The sequence below is a fragment of the Monodon monoceros genome, unplaced genomic scaffold (genome assembly GCF_005190385.1).
Source record: "Monodon monoceros isolate NGI ecotype Baffin Bay Population unplaced genomic scaffold, NGI_Narwhal_1 Super_Scaffold_6, whole genome shotgun sequence".
In the NCBI taxonomy this organism is placed as follows: domain Eukaryota; kingdom Metazoa; phylum Chordata; class Mammalia; order Artiodactyla; family Monodontidae; genus Monodon; species Monodon monoceros.
Genome location: NW_021703783.1, coordinates 86,865,772 through 86,888,450, shown reverse-complemented (window position 1 = coordinate 86,888,450; position 22,679 = coordinate 86,865,772). Strand labels below are relative to the sequence as shown.

At 45.6% G+C, this 22,679-nt stretch overlaps 1 protein-coding gene across 1 annotated transcript in view; it reads left to right on the top strand.

The window, feature by feature from the left end:
- LARGE1 (LARGE xylosyl- and glucuronyltransferase 1) overlaps positions 1-20,727 on the top strand; it is a 590,826-nt gene extending 570,099 nt beyond the window's left edge. Inside the window, exons 13-15 of the mRNA XM_029205397.1 lie at positions 12,242-12,388; positions 16,192-16,387; positions 19,005-20,727. Coding sequence (XP_029061230.1) covers positions 12,242-12,388; positions 16,192-16,387; positions 19,005-19,202 — 541 coding nt within the window. The 3' untranslated portion in view covers positions 19,203-20,727. The remainder of the gene's footprint in view (positions 1-12,241; positions 12,389-16,191; positions 16,388-19,004) is intronic.
- Positions 20,728-22,679: the final 1,952 nt, after the last annotated feature.

Genomic DNA, 22,679 nt, shown 5'->3' with positions numbered 1-22,679 from the left:
ATTGGCTGAATGGACACAAAAACAAGACTCATATATTTGCTGTCTACAAGAGACCCACTTCAGACCTAGAGACACATACAGACTGAAAGTAAGGGGATGGAAAAAGATATTTCATGCAAATGGAAACCAGAAGAAAGCTGGAGTCGCAATTCTCATATCAGACAAAATAGACTTTAAAATAAAGACTATTAGAAGAAACAGAGAAGGACACTACATAATGATCAAGTGATCGATCCAAGAAGATATAACAATTGTAAATATTTATGCACCCAACATAGGAGCACCTCAATACTTAAGGCAAAGGCTAAGAGCCATAAAAGGGGAAATCGACAGTAACACATTCATAGTAGGGGACTTTAACACCCCACTTTCACCAATGGACAGATCATCCAAAACGAAAATAAATAAGGAAACACAAGCTTTAAGTGATACATTAAACAAGATGGACTTAATTGATATTTATAGGACATTCCATCCAAAAACCACAGAATACACATTTTTCTCAACTGCTCATGGAACATTCTCCAGGATAGATCATATCTTGGGTCACAAGTCAAGCCTTGGTAAATTTAAGAAAATTGAAATTGTTTCAAGTATCTTTTCCGACCACAACACTATGAGACTAGATATCAATTACAGGAAAAGATGTGTAAAAAATACAAACACATGGAGGCTAAACAATACACTACTTAATAACGAAGTGATCACTGAAGAAATCAAAGAGGAAATTAAAAAATACCTAGAAACAAATGACAATGGAGACACGACGACCCAAAACCTATGGGATGCAGCAAAAGCAGTTCTAAGAGGGACGTTTATAGCAATACAATCCTACCTTAAGAAACAGGAAACATCTCGAATAAACAACCTAACCTTGCACCTAAAGCAATTAGAGAAAGAAGAACCAAAAAAACCCCCAAAGTTAGTAGTAGGAAAGAAATCATAAAGATCAGATCAGAAATAAATGAAAAAGAAATGAAGGAAATGATAACAAAGATCAATAAAACTAAAAGCTAGTTCTTTGAGAAGAAAAACAAAATTGATAAACCATTAGCCAGACTCATCAGGAAAAAAAGAGATAACTCAAATCAATAGAATTAGAAATGAAAAAGGAGAAGTAACAACTGACACTGCAGAAATACAAAAGATCATGAGAGATTACTACAAGCAACTCTATGCCAATAAAATGGACAACCTGGAAGAAATGGACAACTTCTTAGAAATGCACAACCTGCCAAGACTGAATCATGAAGAAATAGAAAACATGAACAGACCAATCACAAGCACTGAAGTTGAAACTGTGATTAAAAATCTTCCAACAAACAAAAGCCCAGGACCAGATGGCTTCACAGGCGAATTCTATCAAACATTTAGAGAAGAGCTAAAATACAGCAGAGGGAGGAGCACTCCCAAACTCATTCTACAAGGTCACCATCACCTTGATACCAAAACCAGACAAGAATGTCACAAAGAAAGAAAACTATAGTCCAATATCACTGATGAACACAGATGCAAAAATCCTCAACAAAATACTAGCAAACAGAATCCAACAGCACATTAAAAGAATAATACACCATGATCAAGTGGGGTTTATCCCAGCAATGCAAGGATTCTTCAATATATGCAAATCAATCAATGTGATAAACCATATTAACAAATTGAAGGAGAAAAACCATATGATCATCTCAACAGATGTAGAGACAGCTTTCGACCAAATTCAACACCCATTTATGATAAAAACCCTGCAGAAAGTCGGCATAGAGGGAACTTTACTCAACATAATAAAGGACATATATGACAAACCCACAGCCAACATCGTCCTCAATGGTGAAAAACTGAAAGCATTTCCACTAAGATCAGGAACAAGACAAGGTTGCCCACTCTCACCACTCTTATTCAACATAGTTTTGGAAATTTTAGCCACAGCAATCAGAGAAGAAAAAGAAATAAAAGGAATCCAAATAGGAAAAGAAGAAGTAAAGCTATCACTGTTTGCAGAAGACATGATACTCTACATAGAGAATCCTAAAGATGCTACCAGAAAACTACTAGAGCTAATCAATGAATTTGGTAAAGTAGCAGGATACAAAATTAATGCACAGAAATATCTGGCAGTCCTATACACTAATGATGAAAAATCTGAAAGTGAAATCAAGAAAACACTCCCATTTACCATTGCAACAAAAATAATAAAATATCTAGGAATAAACCTACCTAAGGAGACAAAAGACCTGTATGCAGAAAATTATAAGACACTGATGAAAGAAATCAAAGATGATACAAATAGATGGAGAGATATAACATGTTCTTGGATTGGAAGAATCAACATTGTGAAAATGACTCTACTACCCAAAGCAATCTACAGATTCAATGCAATCACTATCAAACTACCACTGGCATTTTTCACAGAACTAGAACAAAAAATTTCACAATTTGTATGGAAACACAAAAGACCCCGAATAGCCAAAGCAATCTCGAGAACGAAAAACGGAGCTGGAGGAATCAGGTTCCCTGACTTCCGACTATACTACAAAGCTACAATAATCAAGACAGTATGGTACTGGCACAAAAACAGAAAGATAGATCAATGGAACAGGATAGAAAGCCCAGATATAAACCCACGCACATATGGTCACCTTATCTTTGATAAAGGAGGCAGGAATGTACAGTGGAGAAAGGACAGCCTCTTCAATAAGTGGTGCTGGGAAAACTGGACAGGTACATATAAAAGTATGAGATTAGATCACTCCCTAACACCATACACAAAAATAAGCTCAAAATGGATTAAAGACCTAAATGTAAGGCCAGAAACTGTCAAACTCTTAGAGGAAAACATAGGCAGAACACTCTATGAAACAAATCACAGCAAGATCCTTTTTTGACCCACCTCCTAGAGAAATGGAAATAAAAACAAAAATAAACAAATGGGACCTAATGAACCTTCAAAGCTTTTGCACAGCAAAGGAAACCATAAACGAGACCAAAAGACAACCCTCAGAATGGGAGAAAATATTTGCAAATGAAGCAACTGACAAAGGATTAATCTCCAAAATTTATGAGCAGCTTATGCAGCTCAATAACAAAAAAACAAACAACCCAATCCAAAAATGGTCAGAAGACCTAAATAGACATTTCTCCAAAGAAGATATACAGACTGCCAACAAACACATGAAAGAATGCTCAATTTCATTAATCATTAGAGAAATGCAAATCAAAACTACAATGAGATATCATCTCACACCAGTCAGAATGGCCATCATCAAAAAATCTGGAAACAATAAACGCTGGAGAGGGTGTGGAGAAAAGGGAACCCTCTTGCACTGTTGGTGGGAATGTAAATTGATACAGCCACTGTGGAGAACAGTATGGAGGTTCCTTAAAAAACTACAAATCGAACTACCATATGACCCAGCAGTCCCACTACTGGGCATATACCCTGAGAAAACCGTAATTCAAAAAGAGTCATGTACCAAAATATTCGTTGTTGCTCTATTTACAATAGCCCAGAGATGGAAACAACTTAAGTGTCCATCATTGGATGAATGGATAAAGATGTGGCACATATATACAATGAAATATTACTCAGCCATAAAAAGAAACGAAATTGAGCTATTTGTAATGAGGCGGATAGACCTAGAGTCTGTCATACAGAGTGAAGTAAGTCAGAAAGAGAAAGACAAATACCATATGCTAACACATATATATGGAATTTAAGAAAAATGTCATGAAGAACCTAGGGTTAAGACAGGAATAAAGACACAGACCTACTAGAGAATGGACTTGAGAATATGGCGAGGGGAAAGGGTAAGCTGTGACAAAGCGAGAGAGAGGCATGGACATATATACACTACCAAATGTAAGGTAGATAGCTAGTGGGAAGCAGCTGAATAGCACAGGGAGATCAGCTCGGTGCTTTGTGACGGCCTGGATGGGTGGGATAGGGAGGGTGGGAGGGAGGCAAGAGGGAAGAGATATGGGAACATATGTATATGTATAACTGATTCACTTTCTTATAAAGCAGAAACTAACACATCATTGTAAAGCAATTATACTCCAATAAAGATGTAAGAAAAGAAGACATAATATGTATAATTGAACCACTTTGCTGTACACCTGAAACTAACCCAACGTTGTAACTGAACTATGCTTCAATAAAAAATAAATTTAGAAAAACAAACAAGCCAATTGAAAAATGGGCAGAAGAACTAAACAGATATTTCTCCAAAGAAGACATACAGATGGCCAATAGACACATGAAAAATACTCAACATCACTAATTATTAGAGAAATGCAAATCAAAACTACAATGAGGTATCACCTCACACCAGTCAAAATGACCATCATCAAAAAGTTGACAAATAATAAATGCTGGAGAGGGTGTGGAGAAAAGCAAACCCTCTTACACTATTGGCAGGAATGTAAATTGATACAACCACTATGGAGAACAGTATGCAGTTTCCTTAAAAATCTAAAAATAGAACTACCATATGATCCTACTCTGAGGTATATATCCAGAGAAAACGATAATTCAAAAAGATACGTGCACCCCACTGTTCATTGCAGCACTGTTTACGATAGCCAAGACGTGGAAGCAGCCTAAAAGTCCATCACAAATGAATGGGTAAAGAAGATGTGGTGTGTATATATATATATATATAATCAATATTACTCAGCCATAAAAAAAAGAATGAAACAATGCCATTTGCAGCAACATGGATGGACCTAGGGATTATCATACTAAGTGAAGTCAGAGAACGACAAATACCACATGATATCACTCATGTGTGGGATCTTTTTTTAAAAAAAGATAACAAATGAACTTATTTACAAAAACAGATTTACAGATATTGAAAACAAACCTATGGTTACCAAAGGGGAAAGGTGGAGGTGGAGCGATAAATCAGGAGCTTGGGATAAACACCCACACTCTACCATGTATAAGATAGATAACCAACAAGGACCTACTGTATAGCTCAGGGAACTCTACTCAATCCTCTATGATAACCTATATGAGAAAAGAATCTAAAAATGAATGAATATATATATATGTATAACTGAATCACTTTGCTGTACCCCTGAAAATAACACAACATTATAAAACTGTACTCCAATAAAACTAAAATTTTTTTAAAATGTATCATCTTAACCCATCTATACATTTTTAAGTGTATAGTTTAGTGGCATTAAAAGAATATTCTCATTGTTTTGCAGCCATCACCATCATCTATCACCAGAATTCTTTGTGCCTTCAAAACTGAAACTCTGTAACCGTTAAACAATAACTCCCCATTCCCTCTCTGCTCAGTGCCTAATAACCTTTAGTATACTTTTTGTCTCTATGAAAAAGTGAAGAGGACATACAGCTCAGTGATGGGAAGTTCCACACCAGAGAGCCTACACTTCTGCCTCTCTCCCTCCCTCCACTTTGGACTCTGTCAGGACAGAGGTTATATCTGTTCACCCAGCTCTGGACTCAATATTTCTGGTCTGGCTTCATAAATACTCACTAATTAATGAATATATTATCTTAGTTCTCTTCATAACCAAGCCTGTGAAGTATTTATTATCATCAAGATAAGGAAACAAAAGCCCAGAGTTAAGAAAACTGCCCCTGATTACACGATTAGTGAAGCGGTATTGAGGTAGAATCAGCATCGTCCGATGTGGAAGACCGTGCTCTTTTTCTCACTCTTCAGCCTCTCTTCAAACTGGCAGCCCCTGAGAGAGACCCACTCCCGACATGTATTGAAAATCGTTTTAGTAGGCTCCTCTTGAAACATCAGAATATCTGGCCATCCCATAAGGTAGCACCTGTATTGCATCAAGGGCCTCGTAATTGACCTCCCAGCTTCTACCCAGGCGACACTACAGTCGGCTCTCAACACAGCAGCAGAGTGATTCTTTCAATACAGAAAGCAGATCCTCTCACTCAGCTTCGAGTTCCCTGGTGGCTCCCCATCTCACTAAGATCTCAAGACCTTTGTATTAGTTTCCTGTTGCTGCTGTAAGGATGCTGAAAAGGGTCTGTGGAGGCTAAAATCAAGGTGTCAACAGGGCTGCTCTCTGGAGGCTCTAGGGGAGAATCTTTTCTTGCTGCTGGGAGGCCACCCACATTCTTTGGCTTGTGGCCACATCACTCCAGCCTCTGCTTCCTAACTCCCTCTTAGAAGGATCCTCTCTGTTACACTGAATCCACCTGAATCATCCAGGATAACCTTCCTATCTCAGCATCCTTAGTCACATCTGCGGAGTCCCTTTTGCTGTGTAAGGTTACATAGCTGCAGGTTCCTGGGATTAGGAAGTGGTTTTCACTGGGGGAGAGGCGGGGGAGGCATTTGCCCACCACACCCTTCAGTGATCTGTAAGTCCCTGTATGATCTGCAGCACCCTCCCCCTCCCCCATGGCCTTTCTGGTCCCCTTCCTCTCTCTGTTCCTTACTGTGCTCTTGTCATTAGGACCTTTGCACGGGCTGTTTCCCTAACCCAGAAAACTCTTAACCCAGGTCACCACGTGGCATGCTCCCTCGCTTACTCCAGGTATCTGTTTTAGATATCCCCTTCTCCATGACGTCTGCCTATTTAAAAGTACAACCCATTCTCCACCTCCGGCGTTCCTAACACCCCTCACCCAGCGCTGTTCTCTCTCAGCAGGTCTCACTTTCCAACACACTATGTGATTCACTCTTTGTTCTTCTCGTCTGTCCCCCACCTGTAAAATGTCAGCTCCCCGAGGGCAGGGATTTCTGCCTGTTCTATTTACCAGTGTATCCCAAGTGCTTCAGCAGTGCCTGGCACAGAGTGGAACAAGCGAGGAACCAATGAAAGAGCGAAGTGGGAGAATCCAGGGTGGGCGCCAGGCTTTATGAGCGCGGTCAGGCTGGCATAAGAGGGACGGACACTCATGCCGATGGCCAGCGCACATCAGTGCTTGTCACCTACCAGGCACGGATTAAGCATTTTACGTATAGGAGCTCATTCAGTCCTCACAAACACCCTCTGAGATTAATGCTGCGATCACCATCCCCATCTTTACAGACAGAAGCTGGGGAACAAAGAGGTTAAGTAATCAGCCGGGTTGCAAACCTAAGCCTCCCAGCCTCAAAGCCCTCATCTTCACCACTGATGAGGTGACGTCATTAGAACCACACAGCGCATCCCTGTTTCTTATTTCTCTGAGACTTTCCCGTAATCTCTTCATGCCAGGAACCTGGGCTGTTTTCCTGGTGACAGAGACCTGCCTCTAGGGCACAGGATGGAGTTAAAGAGAGAGGAAGAGAAGGTGTGTGTGTGTGAGTGCGCGCGCGCACACGTGCATGCATGTTTGTGCATACGCGGTCAACTGCCAGCGTCAGTCTTCAGGTTTGGTCGTTTTAAGCACCAGGAAGCCCATCTACCTAACAGTGTACTCTTTTGTGCTGTTTCTTCAACTTAGCGCTGAGCCCCATGAAAGCCTGCAGTCTCTGGCCACCTCCGTCCCCTCAACTGGCGCAGGAAGCCTTGCTACTCACATCCCCCACCCCCCACCCCCGCAAACCCGGTCACCAGTTTTACCAAATGGGAGCAAAAAAGGCCATGAACTATTTGCATACTTAAGTAAATTAGCACGAGACGCTGAGGGGAAAAGATGCACAGGAGAGGAGATGGGGGACTTGGAAGACAGACACCACCCAGCTCACAGCTTGCTACCAGGTCGGCTCCGCCAGACTAGAAGGGATGAATTTACTGTGTCAGAAACACCTGAATTGTTTTTGACATGAGGAAGGACTCGGGGAGCTGGCTGGAGACCGAAATCAAATAAACTGTTTCCATAGACAGGCAGGCTGGCAAGCCAGGAATCTGTCCTGGTTGTGGGCAGTTTGTGGCCTTTTCTGAACCCTCTGCCCTCGTACTTTCTCTTGCACCAGGCCCAGCGGGAAGCTGAGCTGGGAAAGGGGACGCAAGCTCATTTGTTACTCAGTTATTCCACGTCAGGCGCATGCCTGGCTCTAAATGATTATTTCATCCTCACAGCAGTGCTGATTGGTAAGAGAGGAGTGTTACCTCCATTTTACAGATGGGGAACCTGTGACTACAGTGTCGCCAAGGTCACAGGAGGGTGGCAGGCCGGACCTGAACCCGGTGCCAGCTGCCTCTGAGTCACTGTGTTTGCCAGCAGGTTATACCAGCAGGTTTCTCATTTACTTCTGTAGCTACCTAGGGTGTCTTTTACAAGTTTTCAGTCCAAAAATGTTCTAGTAGGTTTGTGAATCTTTTTGAAGGGGTCCTGGCCAAGGGCAAGTGGATCAATCAGGATTCTTCAGAGAAACAGAACCGTAGGATGGTTAGATATGGCTGGATAGTGATTTTAAGGAATTGCGATGACTGGCGAGTTCGAAATCCATAGAGCATGTCAGTAGGCTGGAAACTCAAGCAGGATTTCTATGTGACAGTTTTGGGGCAGAATTCCTTCTTTCCCAGTTAAGCTCAGTTTTTGCTCTTAAGGCCTTCAACTGATTGGAGGAGGCCCACCCACATTATCAAGGGTAAGGGCCTTAAAGTCAGCTGATTCTAAATGTTAGTCACACCCACAAGATACCTTCACAGCAACATCTAGACCTGTGTCTAAGGCAAAATGGGGGTATTATAGAAGCCTCTTCTTGGAATAGAAGATACTTCCCCCTCTCATGGTCCCTGTACATAGGGGCAGCTCTGAGCTATGCTTCCCCGTGTGAAGCCCTGGCCGGGACCGACTGTTTAACCAACCAGCTGGACACCACAGCCCAGCCTAATTGACACATACAACTAAGCATCAGGAACAGCAGCCATCATGTAGTCAGCACCTAGTATGTGACAGGCACTGCGCTAGCACTTCTGCACGCACCGTGTGCTTCTTCTCATCAAAATATTTAACCCATGCATGAACTCAGAGACTCAGAAGGGTTCAAGTGACTTGCCCAAGAGGAGTGGTGGAGTCAGCTAGAAACCACGTTTCCCTGGTTACTACCGTACCGGACTGCCTTCCAAAATCTTCAGTTTGAATACTCAGAGAGATGAACGATGGGACCCAGAACCACTCAGCGGGTCAGAGCTGGCTCCAGAACACAGGTTTCTTGCCTCCCAGGCCAGCCTCCCCACCTCGCCATCCTGCCCTCCCCTGCTCCTGGAAGATTCTGCACTGGAAACACTCCATCCCCAGGTAGAGCATGGCCACAGACCATGCAACTCCAGGTGGTGAGCAGGCCCAGCCAAGGTAGTATATGCCAGCAGGACACAGCCCAGGAAAGCCCAGGCTGCCATTTACCGTCTCAAGGAACAGATGTGCTCAGAGTCGGTGCCCTGAAACCACTTTGTTGCTGAAACAACTTCATAATGAGACCCATTCAGGACATCGGTATCAAAGCCTCCTTGAACTGAGGCTGAAACGGACTTATCTAGCGATAAATCCATCTCCATGGCATTTTGTGTTTTAGCGAGATTAAAGGGAATTTGCAGAAAACACTTGAGAGTCTGATGCTCCCTGTGCAGAGGGAAATAAGGTTTTCTGGGACTCAATTTTGTAGGGCATGCTGCTGACCGGGTCTGCTTACTCTGGACCTTGCAATATATTGGTGGCTTTGTTGCAAGCAACAGAAACCAGTGTTAGGCACTTAATTAAACTGAAAAGAAATCAAAGGGGGGAAAATGTTGAATGGTTTATCTTATGGAATCAAAGTAGGATTTGGAAAACCAATACTTGAGACCATAATTAACCCTGGGCAGCTCCGGGCCACTCTGCAGTAGAAGTTCAGAAACCTCTGAGTGTTGCCTGATGTTAGTGCAAGTCAGCTCTGTGATCTCCAGTCTCTGCATCTGTTCAGATTTCCAAGAGTGAGAAACTAATTTGCTCAGCCCAAGTGTCTACCCCTGAACACCCGGCCCTGGCCAGGTCTTCACATGTCAGCATAGCTCAGAGCTGCCGACTATGTACGGGGACCATGAGAGAGGGAATTATTTTCTATTCCAAGAAGTGGCTTCTATAATAACCTTGACTAATAGTAATTTGGGGTTTATATAGAGACCTCCATGTTCATAGATCTCTACATCTATTGTGTATGTGTGTACACCTCACCATTCCCTTCATAGTTCAGCCCTCCTAGCCTCCCACTCCATTTCCATAGCAGTTATATCTTCAAATAATTAGCTGCAAATGTAATCTAGAGCCCCAATTTAGAGACACTTGCCCTTGGGCCTTAAGCATCCTGAGACATTTCAGATGAAAACGTAAGCACCAGGTGGGAAGACACTTTGGATGTTTTGTTCTGTATTTCCAAGTGCCAAGCACAGTGCCTGGCACGGAGTAGGTGCTCGGTGATTGTTGAACGAATGGCAACCGCCCATCAGTGCTGGGACATCTTCCCTCCTCCCTCCAGGGGCTTCGCCATCTTGATCCAAGGGTATTCTTTAGACCCATACGTCCCGTCCCTAACACCCATATCTGTAAATAAGGTACATACCTCTCCTGGGGGAAAGGTAATGAGCTCCAGCTCTGCCCATGTCCAATGTAGGGTTGATATGAAAGAGAATGCTTGGCCATCAGTGAGGAAACTTCAGGTGTTTGTATGAAGTCATTGCTTAGAGAAGACAGAGAAATGCAGGCCAGAACGGGGTGACTCAGACCTCTGGTCCTCCAACCAGCTACATATAGCTCACCCAGATTCTATCTTGGTGTCATCGTTTATAAATCTCCCCTGAAATAGTGACGTGAGGCCCATATATTATTTGGTATATAGTTAACTTAAGCATAACTATAAAGAGTGAACTACAACTGATATTTGGAGGATTCCCACGTCAATTTCCAGTCCATCTCAACCACCACCTTTGCACTGGGAGCTGGTGAGACCCCTTAACCAAGAGTGGTGTCCGAGACCTGTCCTTATCCTGACCTGGTCCGGGTTCCCCCTCATTTGTTGCTTCCAAACCCTGCTGCCGGTCTTCCTGGATGGCCGCTCTGTTCTTGTCCCACGCTGGCCAGGGCTAACATATTACTTCCTCGTAGGGTGACTGCTCTTTGCAGACCAGCCCCAGTCCCTGCGTAGGCACAGGCTCAGAGTCCTGTTGAGTGAAAGTGACTTCAAGCAGTAAGCAGTTGTATTGCTCTGGAGGGCTGCTGCTTCCAGTATTTTTGCAAAATGCCTTCAACGCCTCGCATTACCCCAAGGAAGGCTGTTTTCTTTGTCTCAGAGATAACGGGCAGACGGCCCAGGCTGGCCTGAGACCTGAGGGTCAGTGGTCTGAGCAGGAAGCCTGCATGAAGTATCAAAGCCACGGCCAAAGAGATGCTGGAAGGTGAAGCCAGGGAATAGGACAGCACTGCAGTGTAATAGGGACCATTTGTCGCTTCCAGCCTGCCATGTGCCAGGTGTACCAAACAGTACTAGTATTTCTGTTACCTTGTCCGGTCTCCACAGCAGCTCAGGGGCAAGTTATTATTGCCCCATCTTAGGGAGGAACCTGAGGTCATGAGAAGCTAAATCACTTGTACGATATGGCAAGACTCCTAAAGCGGCAGAGCCAGGATTCAAATCCTGTCTGTGTTCATTACAAGCCTCGTGCACTGACCTTTCTGGGCCTTTCTCTCTTTCAAAGGTTGGCCACAGAGCTGGGCCATGGCAGATAAATCCATAAGGCAGGACATGGGTCAGAGGAGCAGAAGGCCAGGCTCAAAGGCCAGGAGTGAATGAGAGGATGAGGGATAGCAGAGCTCTGGCGCATCGGCTGCTGGCTGCGTGGGGTGTGGCTGGCCATTTTGAAGGCTCAGGATCTGAAGGAGGGAAAGGATGGAAGAGTCACAGAGACGGGACCCACAAATGCCCAAGTTGGCGATCACCTCATTAGCTTTACGTCCAACTCTCCCGTGGCCAGTGGTGTGCTGGGAGCGTGTGGCCGACCCAGCGGACCCAGCAAGTGGGCAGATCTCCAAACCCTGTGCATCCCGGACGCTTGGCTTTTGCACTCGTCTCTGACAGGGGCACACACTATGAAAGTGAGGGAGGGTCCCCAGCCTCTCTGTTCACTCTCCAGGAGACTCCGCTCTCTGGTCCAGAGACAGCAGGGCTCCCGAGTGGCGTTGGACCAGCTACCTGGCCTCCCCGGGCCTCGGATCCCCCATCTTTAACCCGAGAGGCTGACCCCTCCCTGTGCCAACCACCTCCACTCCGTCCCATGGGGAAGGCCTCTGCCTGGCATCACAGGGACCCTGTCTCTCTTCCTGCCCACTCTCCAGGAAGTCTGTCATCCAGCTTGACCTTGCCAACACCAAGAAGGTGACGATAGTCCCTGCGTTCGAGACGCTGCGCTACCGGCTCTCCTTCCCCAAGTCGAAGGCAGAGTTGCTGTCGATGCTGGACATGGGGACCCTCTTCACGTTCAGGTGAGTGGCCCTCACTGCCGCCTCCTGGGGGAGGGGCAGCCTGAAGCCCTTCTCGCTCCTGGGAACCCAGGCTCCAGAGCTGCTGGCCCAGACAGTTGTCATGGCATTAGACCATTTTAAGGCCAAAAATAAGCACTGCTGGCCCCACACTGTGTGCTTGGAGTGTTGTCTTCTCTTCCCACGTGCCATGCGCTTTTTGTACACGTGTGATCGACCTGTGTGTCCACGTGCAACGACAGGAACGCTGGGCAGGGCAGTCAGCTTATTTCTTTTCCTACTTTACTCAGTTTAAGTTCCGCTTCCGTCTCCCGGCTCTGATTCCTCTCTAGATTTGTTTGTCCATTCAGTCATTTGGTAAGCGTGTTTCGCCATGTTAGTGCAATGGAGGCTGTCTCCCTTTTTCTTGTGGGTGGTCTGTTCTCCGAGGTCCTCGGGCCTGGGATGGGCAGCAGTAGCTTCAACCACTCAAGTCATCAAGGTGACTCCAAGGTTGGACACAACAGATGTGGCAGCTAACTTTCCTGTTGCCCGAGTGACAGTTTCGAACAAACCTTTCATTTCCCTGATTTCCTAGAACCCTATGTCCTGCAGAAACATCGCAGAAGAGCTACCCTTCCACCTGTCCAAAGGGCCCAGAGAGTCTGCAGGATAACACAGGTGCTGATGGCTTCTGTCTGCAGGGGACAGGCTACAGCATTAAGGGTAGCGCCCCTGGGCGGGGGAGTAGGAATCGTGCTCGGTCTCTTGACAGAGCAGTTGGAAGAAAGAGAGAGCTGCGCCCTCCTTCTGCTTCCGTTTTAAAGAGAGACCTCCCTTTTGAACCGTGTAAGAATGCCCAACACTTCCTTTGAGCTAAAGAACATACATTTCTAGGCAATCTGAATTTTATTGGAAAGATCATAATAACTTAGGCTTTCATACCACTATTAAGTCACTAGAAGTTTCTGGAAGGTTTTCTCAAACATTATTTTGTGAAATAATTTTATCAGGTAGGTTATTCATGCAACAATTCAGAGATGCTCCCTTTTCACCTTTTATACAGATAAAGGAACTGAGGAGTGGAGGGGTCCTGGGGGAGCCAGGACTCAAACTCCAACCTTCTTCCTCCCTCCAGAATTCTGGAAAGTAGCCTCAAAGAGTTAATACCCCACCAACCAATCCTCCTTTCTTTTTGGAAAAAAAACAATAACTACCATTTATTGAGTGCCAGGCACTGTGATCAGCTCCTTTAATCCTCACAACAAACCCATGAGGCAGATATGTTGTCCCCATTTTACAGATAAAGAAACCGAGGCTCTGAGAGGCTACATAACTTGCCAGGCCACACAGCCAGTACGTGACAGAGCCTGGATTCAGCCCAGGTCTGAGGAACTACAGAGCCTGTGCTCTTAACTGAAGTCACTGATCAAGTCCTGAATTTTCTTACCAGTGTTTGAAGACGCATGCAAAAATAGAGACTCTAGATGCCATAGCCTGATGGCTGACCATCCAGCAAATTTTCAAGACATCCTTCCTTCCTTCTCCATCCCCAGATTATTTAAGAACTCATTTCAAGGCCAAGTCCGTGGGCCTGAGAGCTGGGGTTTGGCCTGCTGTGTCCGTGATTGCTGCTCTGGCCAACAGCTTGCAAGCCACCATGCCAAGTGCTAAATTACAGACCTTCCCTCCGAGAAATTGCTTTTGTCACCTTCCCTCCAAATGATGAACTCTTAAGCCTCCTAACAGCTGAAACCTACTCCACACTGCACCTGGAATGAGAAATCACCCACACACCTACACATCCATCCTCCAGGGCAGCGGTTCTGAGTGTGGTCCCTGGGCCACTAGCATCAGCGTCCCCTGGGAGCTTGTTAGAAATGCCAGGTCTGAAGCCCCACCCCAGACCTACTGGATCAGAAACTCTGGGGGTGGAACCCAGATATCTGTTAGAAAATAGTCCTCCAGGGGATTCTGATACACACTCACGTTGGAGAACCTCTACTCAAAGCGGAGTGCCCCGCATCTCCTCTAAGCAACATCCCACAAGGTGTACCCAGGAAATCTCTCTCATCACTATGTCTGGAGGCTGAGGATGGTCTCAGAAAGCAAGTCCTGGAGACCATTGTCTACTGGTCTCACAGTAGGTTTCTTGGGGCATTTTCTGAAGCTTTTCTTTCTAGAATGTTCTTTTTCTTGGGCCCCATCTGCTGTTTCACTAGAGCCTTGGCCTCCTGCCATCTCTTTGGAGCTTACAGAGGCACATTCCTGCCCCACTAACTGGCTTCTGTCTCAGGTACCTCTCAGGTTTTTAGAGTGCTCATTCATTCATTAATCTGTTCAACTTAGTGCACAGCCATTGACTACTTGCTCTAGATATAGGCCAGAGAGTGTGGTGACAGTGACATATAAGAGAGGTAACCCAGCATCGTGGTTAAAGGTCCTGGCCCTTGAGCCAGGCTGCCTAGGTTTGAATCTCAACTCCGCCACTGCTATTTGTAACCTGACACTGGGCACGTAATAAGAATTTAAAACTATAGGTATAGCATGTACAATATAACCAGTATAGAGTAAGTGCTTACTAAATACTGGCTTATTATCATTATTGTTGCATGGTTGTATTCATTTTTATTGCTATATAACAAACTACCACAAGTTTCGAAGCTCAAAACAATACAAATTTATTATCTCACAGTCTCTGAGGGTCAGAGGTCCAAGCATGGAATGGCTGGATTCTCTCCTTCGGGTTTCATTTGGCTGAAATCAAAGCGTGGGCAAGGCTGCAGTTGTCCCTAGAGTGTATGGTTCTCCTCCAGGCTCACTGGTCGTTGGCAGGATTCCTTTCCTTGTCATTGTAGGACTGCCATGTGGCCCCCATAGGCATCTCACGCATGGCTTTTTGCTTCTTCCAGACTCAGATTTAAAGGTTCATATGACTAAGTGAGGCCCACCCCCCATAATCGCCCTTGTAATTAACCTAAAGCCCACTGATGAGCAACCATAATTACATGTACTAAATCCCTTTTGCCCTATAGTGTAGCATCATCACGGAGGTGATACCGTAGTCACAGGTTCTGCCTCAAGAGGGAGAACATTACACAAGGGCAGGGTCACCCAGAAGAGAGTCTTCTGCCTTCCACAATGGTCCCTGGTAGGAATGACCCTATTACAGACTAACATGCAATTCCATATAAACGACAGAGAGCACTCCAGAAAGTCACGTACCCTTTCACAGTGATAGCCTCTTCATTAGTAAAGGATGTAGATAGTGGACTGTATTCGTTGCTGTAACAAGGTACTACAAACTGGGTGGCTTAAAGTGACAGAAACTTATTCTCACCATTCTGCAAGCCAGAAGTCCAAACTCAAGGTGATGGTGGTCCCTGGCTTCCTCCAAAGGCTCTAGGGAAGATTTCTTTTGTGCCTCTTTCCAGCTTCTGGTGGTTGCCAGCAATCCTTGGCGTTCCTTGGCTTGCAGGTGTATCACTTCAATTTCTGCTTTCATCTTCACATGGCATTCTTCCTGTGTATCTCCGTATCCAAAATTTCCTCTTATAAGGACACCAGCCTTTAGGATTAGACCCTGCAATAATCCACTGTGACCTCTTCTTAACTTGATACATGTGCAAAGACCTTCTTTCCAAATAGGTCACGTTCTCGGGTACTAGGGGTTAGGGCTTGAACATAGCTTTTAGGGGGGTGGGGGACAAAATGCAACCCACAACAAGGACTATATCAGCACGTAGCTCTTCGTCCTCCAAACCAGCAGCATTTGGAAAGCTGAGCTTCCTTCCCTCCACTCAGTGGCTTTTCTCCACGTGTCCCAGGTACCACGTCTGGACTAAAGGCCACGCGCCCACAAACTTTGCCAAGTGGCGGACCGCCACCACGCCTTACCGGGTTGAGTGGGAGGCCGATTTCGAGCCGTATGTTGTCGTGAGACGGGACTGCCCTGAGTACGACCGGAGGTTTGTGGGCTTTGGCTGGAACAAGGTGGCTCACATCATGGAACTGGATGCCCAGGTGAGAAGAGGGGGACGTCCTGGACCCGGTGCTGTGGGGAAAGGGGAGGCCTGGATCTTAAAGCTGGAAGGGCCTTGGAGATGAGACGCGGGGACCAGAGAAGGAACACAGCGTGTTCAGGGATCTAGAGTGAGAACGTGACAGTACTCACCCTCAGGGCTGTTGATTCCCAAACTGTTCTCTTTCTTCTCCCTGGGGTGACAGACAGTTGGGTTCCCAGCCAGGACTCAGGCGCATGTGAGTGTCCTGTGACAGACCACTTCACCCCCTCATCCTCATTCAACCCAGTGACGAAGGCAAGCAAATGATGACCATTCATCACTCAGACTGTGAGTCATGTAACTGACACAAAGCATTCTGGCAGTTCGGTATAAATGACACAAAGCACGCAGCTGAGAAGCAGCTATGTATTCTACCCTGTAACTAAAAGAGTGAAGATGTTCAGGCTGCATTTAATCATGAAACCTTTTCATTCATTCAACTAATACTTAACTGAGCACCTACTTCAAAAGAAATCTCCGCAGAATTCTAATAGGTTAAACCAGGGGTCTGCAAAGCTTTTCTCCAAAGAACCAGATAGTAAATTTGGGAGGCTTTGTGGGGCCTGCAAGTTTCTTTTTCAACTACTCAGTTCTGCCATTGTCGTTCAGTTGTAGACAGTATCTAAAGAATGGACGTGGCTGTGTTCCAATAAAACTTTATTTATTAAAGAACATGCAGCCGGCCAGACACACCACAGCTTGGCAGCCCCTGTGTCAAACAAACAAAAGCAAAGCTATTCTGGTTCAGTTAGGAGAAGGATGCTTAGGCCCCTCAACCCCACCCTTTGGTCTCTCTGTATGCTATTCTCCAAGGCACCTCCTCTTGGAGCACAGTGTAAATATTTCTCAACAGGAGCATCCTGAATTCAGAAAAAGCAATGGATGCTCGGTGCTGGCTGCCCTGAGTCACCTGGAGAACTTTCCAACAGTTCCAGTGTGTTTGAGAACAGTCCCAGGTGATTTGAATAAACCTCTAGGGTTGCAAACCACTGATGTAGATAGAAGGTTATGGAATGGTTTCCATATTTAACAACGGAGAGCACGACCTTTAGTGTCCATTTTTTCAGTCTTGGAGGTGCTCCAATGCTGCTCACAAACAGAAATGCTGAGTCTGCCTCAGCTTCTGCTTGAAAGAAATGTTGTAATATTCGTGCATCTGGCAGTGTGGTGAGGTGAACTGGTTCAATAAAGTTAATTTTTCCAGCACTGAGACCTGGGCTTTGTTTTAGACAATTTTGACAGAACTCTTGAAAATTTGTTGCATATTTTCCTTGCTCTGCCAAACAATTTTACTCTTTCTAGTGATTTAGGGAGATAATGAGTACACACCTGACAGGTAATCCAGCCACACCTGTAGGAGCTGTTGGGATCGGTAGGGCTGTTTGTCCCCATGTGAAAAATCCCAGACAGCTAAGCTCCGGGAGTTCTCGCATTTTCTTTTCATGGTTTTTCCCACTCCTTCCTCACCATCAACTGTCATTTCTGGCTGCTGTCAGTGTTCCTCCACGTGTAACAGCTACCTTTCCCCATCTTGAGGTTTCCCTTTGAGTTTATGCTGATCTGCTCTGGGCTGGGAAACTAGATGACCAAAGCTTATCAGACATTCTATCCAAAACCAGAGATTGTAATTCTGAGTGCAGCTGTGCTGGTTCTCCTTTGAGTTACACATCCCGAATTATGTCACCTGTGTTAGCTATTTAGAGGCATTTTATTTTTTATCTGAGTTCCCATCTCTATTCTGCAGTAGTGGAGGATACCATACGATGATTCATAGTAAGGCTGTGTGGGTGAGAAGTTTGGTGGGTTTTTTGTTGGTTTTTTTTTTTTTTTTTGGTACACGGGCCTCTCACTGTTGTGGCCTCTCCCGTTGCGGAGCACAGGCTCCGGACGCGCAGGCTCAGCGGCCATGGCGCACGGGCCCAGCCGCTCCGCGGCATGTGGGATCTTCCCGGACCAGGGCACGAACCCGCGTCCCCTGCATCGGCAGGCGGACTCTCAACCACTGCGCCGCCAGGGAAGCCCTTTGTTTGTTTTTTGTTGGGGTTTTTCTGTTTTGTTTTTGAGAACTTAGTTCTTGATGAGCTTCCGTCCAGTGGAGCATCTTTTTCCTCATTCCTTTTTTGTCCCCTTTTGTACTAATCTGATGAGACTGTTAAATTCCATCAAACCCTATGAGAAGTCACATAAGCAGACATCACTTAATCGAGCAAGAGAGTCTCCTGTGGCTTGTGTCATTCTAGAGCAAACATGTGGGTGTGTACTCATACTTAATCAGGAACGTTTTATGGGCCATAAGCTCTGCCCAGCACTCTCCATACATTACTGGTCGTCTCTCAAGGTGGGTATTATTACTTTCACTTTATAGATGGGAAAACTAAGGCTCAGAGAAGCCAGGTAATGTGTCCAAGGTCATGGAGACAGCCCTGAACTGCTCCCGTCCACATGGTGGTGCTGCCCTGCTTCCTGGTGTCATTCACCACTTATTCCTTCGCTTGGTCAGGCGGCCACCCGCTTGGGTGTTCATCATACATCACTGGGGGCTCTGCAGGTCTCACACTGCTCTTGTCTGCTTCCAGGAGTATGAATTCATCGTGCTGCCCAACGCGTACATGATCCACATGCCTCACGCCCCTAGCTTCGACATCACCAAGTTCCGGTCCAACAAGCAATACCGCATCTGTCTCAAAACCCTGAAGGAAGAGTTTCAGCAGGACATGTCCCGCCGCTACGGCTTTGCCGCCCTCAAATATCTCACGGCTGAGAACAACAGCTAGCACCAAGAAGCCCATCACAAGGGAGAGACGTTCTACAAGGGGGAGAGCCACTTGCTGTTTGGGGCCCAGCCTTCAAACTCAAATTGAGCACCACTTTTTTTGGTTTGTTTTTATTTGTCTCTTTGGCCCAACAAAGCTGCCCTCACTACGGAGATCTGGGACAAGGATCCGGCCAGTCCCTCTCTGGCCCATGACCCATCATTCCCAGAGCGTGGGAAAACAGCCCACCTATGTGGTCTCTCCAAGAATGGGACACAGAGGGTGAGAGGGAGCAAGGGGGTTATCCTTCCGCAAAGGCACACCACCAGGCAGGTCTTCAGGACATTCTCATTGCTTTTTTTTTTTTTTTTTTTTTTAAAAAGAGAAGGCAGGGTGTAGGGGTTAGCCATCCAAGGAAATAAAAGCAAAAATGTCTCTTCATCAGAGAAGACTTTCTTCTTCACCCTGCAGTTCAACTGGGTATCCAAAAGGAGGGCACACCAGTGATCAGAACTGTTCGGGAAAACCCAGTGGGGACAGTGTACTCGGCAGGACCTAGCGGTGGGATTGCTCGGTTCTTTATCCTCAAGGTCACTCTCGTTTTGTTTTGGGGGATTTTGTTTATTTGTTTATTTTTGGTCTGGGAATCCCAACTAGAAAACCCGATCCTTTAAGGCTCTGAAGGGAAAGCAGCTGCCTTAGCTGACATCCCTCTATCAGCAGTGGCCCAGCAAGGAGGACGGGAGTCTGCGGCCAACATTTACATGGGTCGCCTTCTTCGGGATGGTCACCGAGGGCCCATGACCTTGAATTCCCTACTCTCCAGAATCCAGGGGCTACGATGGGGACCATGGAAGTACAGAGACCAGCTGTTTTACAACCAGTCACATTTTCTATTGGCAGTGACTGATTCAATGGGGACAGGGCTTTAAAGGGACGGTTTCCATGCACGCGAAAGGTACGAACCTCTCAGGCCTTTAGAAGAACTTTCGTAATTCACTCGAGCCCAGTCCTGAAGATTCACAAGCCCGTTTGGAGAACTTCAGGAAGAATGTGTTGGGCTCCACTGTGTTCACACGTCCACTCCGCTGCAGCTGGGACGAGGTCATGACCTCAGGCTCCCTTGGGGACCCATCCATGGGTAGGCCAGCACCTTTACCGTTACACAGATTGAAGGGACACTGGACTTTTTAGCCATTTTCTTGAATCTTCAATGTTAATGTTGTGTTTACATTGATGAGAACAAGAGTCAGGCTCTGCCGGGCTGTTTGTATCAAGTTGCAGTGTGACCAGCAAACGCTGCATCAATAAACGAAAGTACAGACTGTTTCTTCCCCACTCCCCTCCCACTCTTGTAAGGAGCTACCGGACACACTTCCGTGTAGAGAGCAAAGTCGGTAAACAGCAACTTTACACTTTCTGTTCTCCCATTGTGTTCTCTCATTGCTTGAACTTGAACCTCTTTTTTCTCTTTGCCTGAGGTTAGATCTCACTTCATGCTCCAACCCTCAGAGCATTTTCACATTTTCCATTCAGCTTCTGTCTCAATACTGAAGGCCAGAGGTTTTAGGTAGCAGATGTGGGCCAGCAAGGGAAGCCGTGGCGACTGTCCTGTTAATCGTGAAACGCCGCAGCAGCAGCCTGATTCATGAGAGGCCCTCAATGTGTTAGGCAGTCACGTGCATTCACTCAGATTTACTGAAAAATTTAGGAAAACTATTAGGACTGATCCTCACACAGATATGCATAAGTTTCTGTGTGTGTATATGTCTCGTGTGTGTGTGTGTGTGTGTATATATATCTCGCATACATAAATTACATATATAGTATTTGTTATTACAAAAGTTATACATAAATACTGTAAAAAGCCAAACATCACAAAAGTATTCAAAGTTCATGTTAAAGTTTCCTTTTTCCATTGGTGTGTGGGAGCCAGCTTAGACCAGCTCACGACAACTTACTGTGCACATCTCTTTCCTACTCCTGTGTACAGAGACATCACCTTTGTAGCGTGAAATCATCCGTGATTGGAGTATTTACACCATGGAAATCAGAAAACATCACAAATCAGGGCCCTGCCACCCTGAGAGCCGGTTGTTAAACATCTACCCGCACACCACTGCTTTTTCCTCTCCCCTGTGCATACACACACACACGCACAGGCACTCAAACTTTCATATGCTGACAGCTCTAGTTCCTCAGTGTTGAAAATCAATTTTTAATTCCCTAAAGCCTTTTATTTTTAAAATTTTTTCATGGCCCCTGAATCACGCCCAGCCACCTTGCTTCTTCACGTGCATTTCTGTGGGTATAGTTGTGACCATATAATCTATTATCATCTGAAGTGGGTCAGCTCTGAGAATGAAGGAAGGTGCTAATTACTTTGAGACAATAGATATAAATTGGAGGATGGTGTAGCTTCACGTACGCTGAATTTATTAAAGCCAGAAACTGACACTTCCACACCAACAAGAGGAAATCCTATTTCCCCAAAGACAGGCGCCTGACACTCTGAAGCTAGTCTCACTTAAGGCTAGAACTCAGATCGTGGCTGATTCCCAAGTTCAACACAGAGGCTGCCAAGCCGGTGGAGGCTGAGGTGTGCAGCACCAACAGCGTGAATTCCCAGAACTTACATTGAGGGCAGCAGCACTTGGCCAGCCCGGCTCGTGTGTGGGGAGCTGTAGCCACTCGGGCAGAGACAGTTGCTACAGATACTGATTCCTTCGTGTCAGTTCCCTAGGGTACAAGACGCTCGTGAACGGGGCACACTGATGTCTTCATGCTTAAATAAGCCAAAACCATCTTGGCTTTCAGTTGGGAGGGAGGACAGGATTCTCTCCTTTAGCCCCCATAATATTCAGTGTCCGAGAGAGCTGAGATATATTGGGTAACCACTGTGAAAGGACCCTGGGCATGCAGTAGCTCATTGAAGCCTTGCGGCAAAAACAGCAAAGTGACTATTACTGTTGACTGATGAGGAAACTGAGTGAGCTCTGGGAAATTCAGTAAGTCCCCCAAATGCACATAGTCAGTACATGGCAGAATCAGAACTTAAACCCAAGCCTACTTTTTAAAATCCAAAGCCACGTAATCTGCAACGATGCTCTCTTCCCCCAGTAGAAAAGAAACATACTAAGTATTGGCGGACAAGAGGATTTGAACCTATGGAAGATGATGGGATTCCTAAGTCCTCGTTCACCATCCAACAATAACCACACAGCCCAGACAGCAACCCCTCCTCCTTAGATGCTCCAATTCTTGCCACGCTCATGGACTTTCTCAAAATTCATTTGAAATAGACCTGGGCAATCTATAACCATATTTAGACAGCTGAGATCAACTAGGAGGGCAGTAATTGATTCTCTGAATGCTTCTCCTGGGTTATTTCCTAGATTACATGGCACAGGTAGAGACACTAAGTTTTAAGCTCCCCTTTGGACCTCATCAGCATGCTGCTTCCAAGTGAGCTCTCCAAACGCACTGAGCTGATTTACA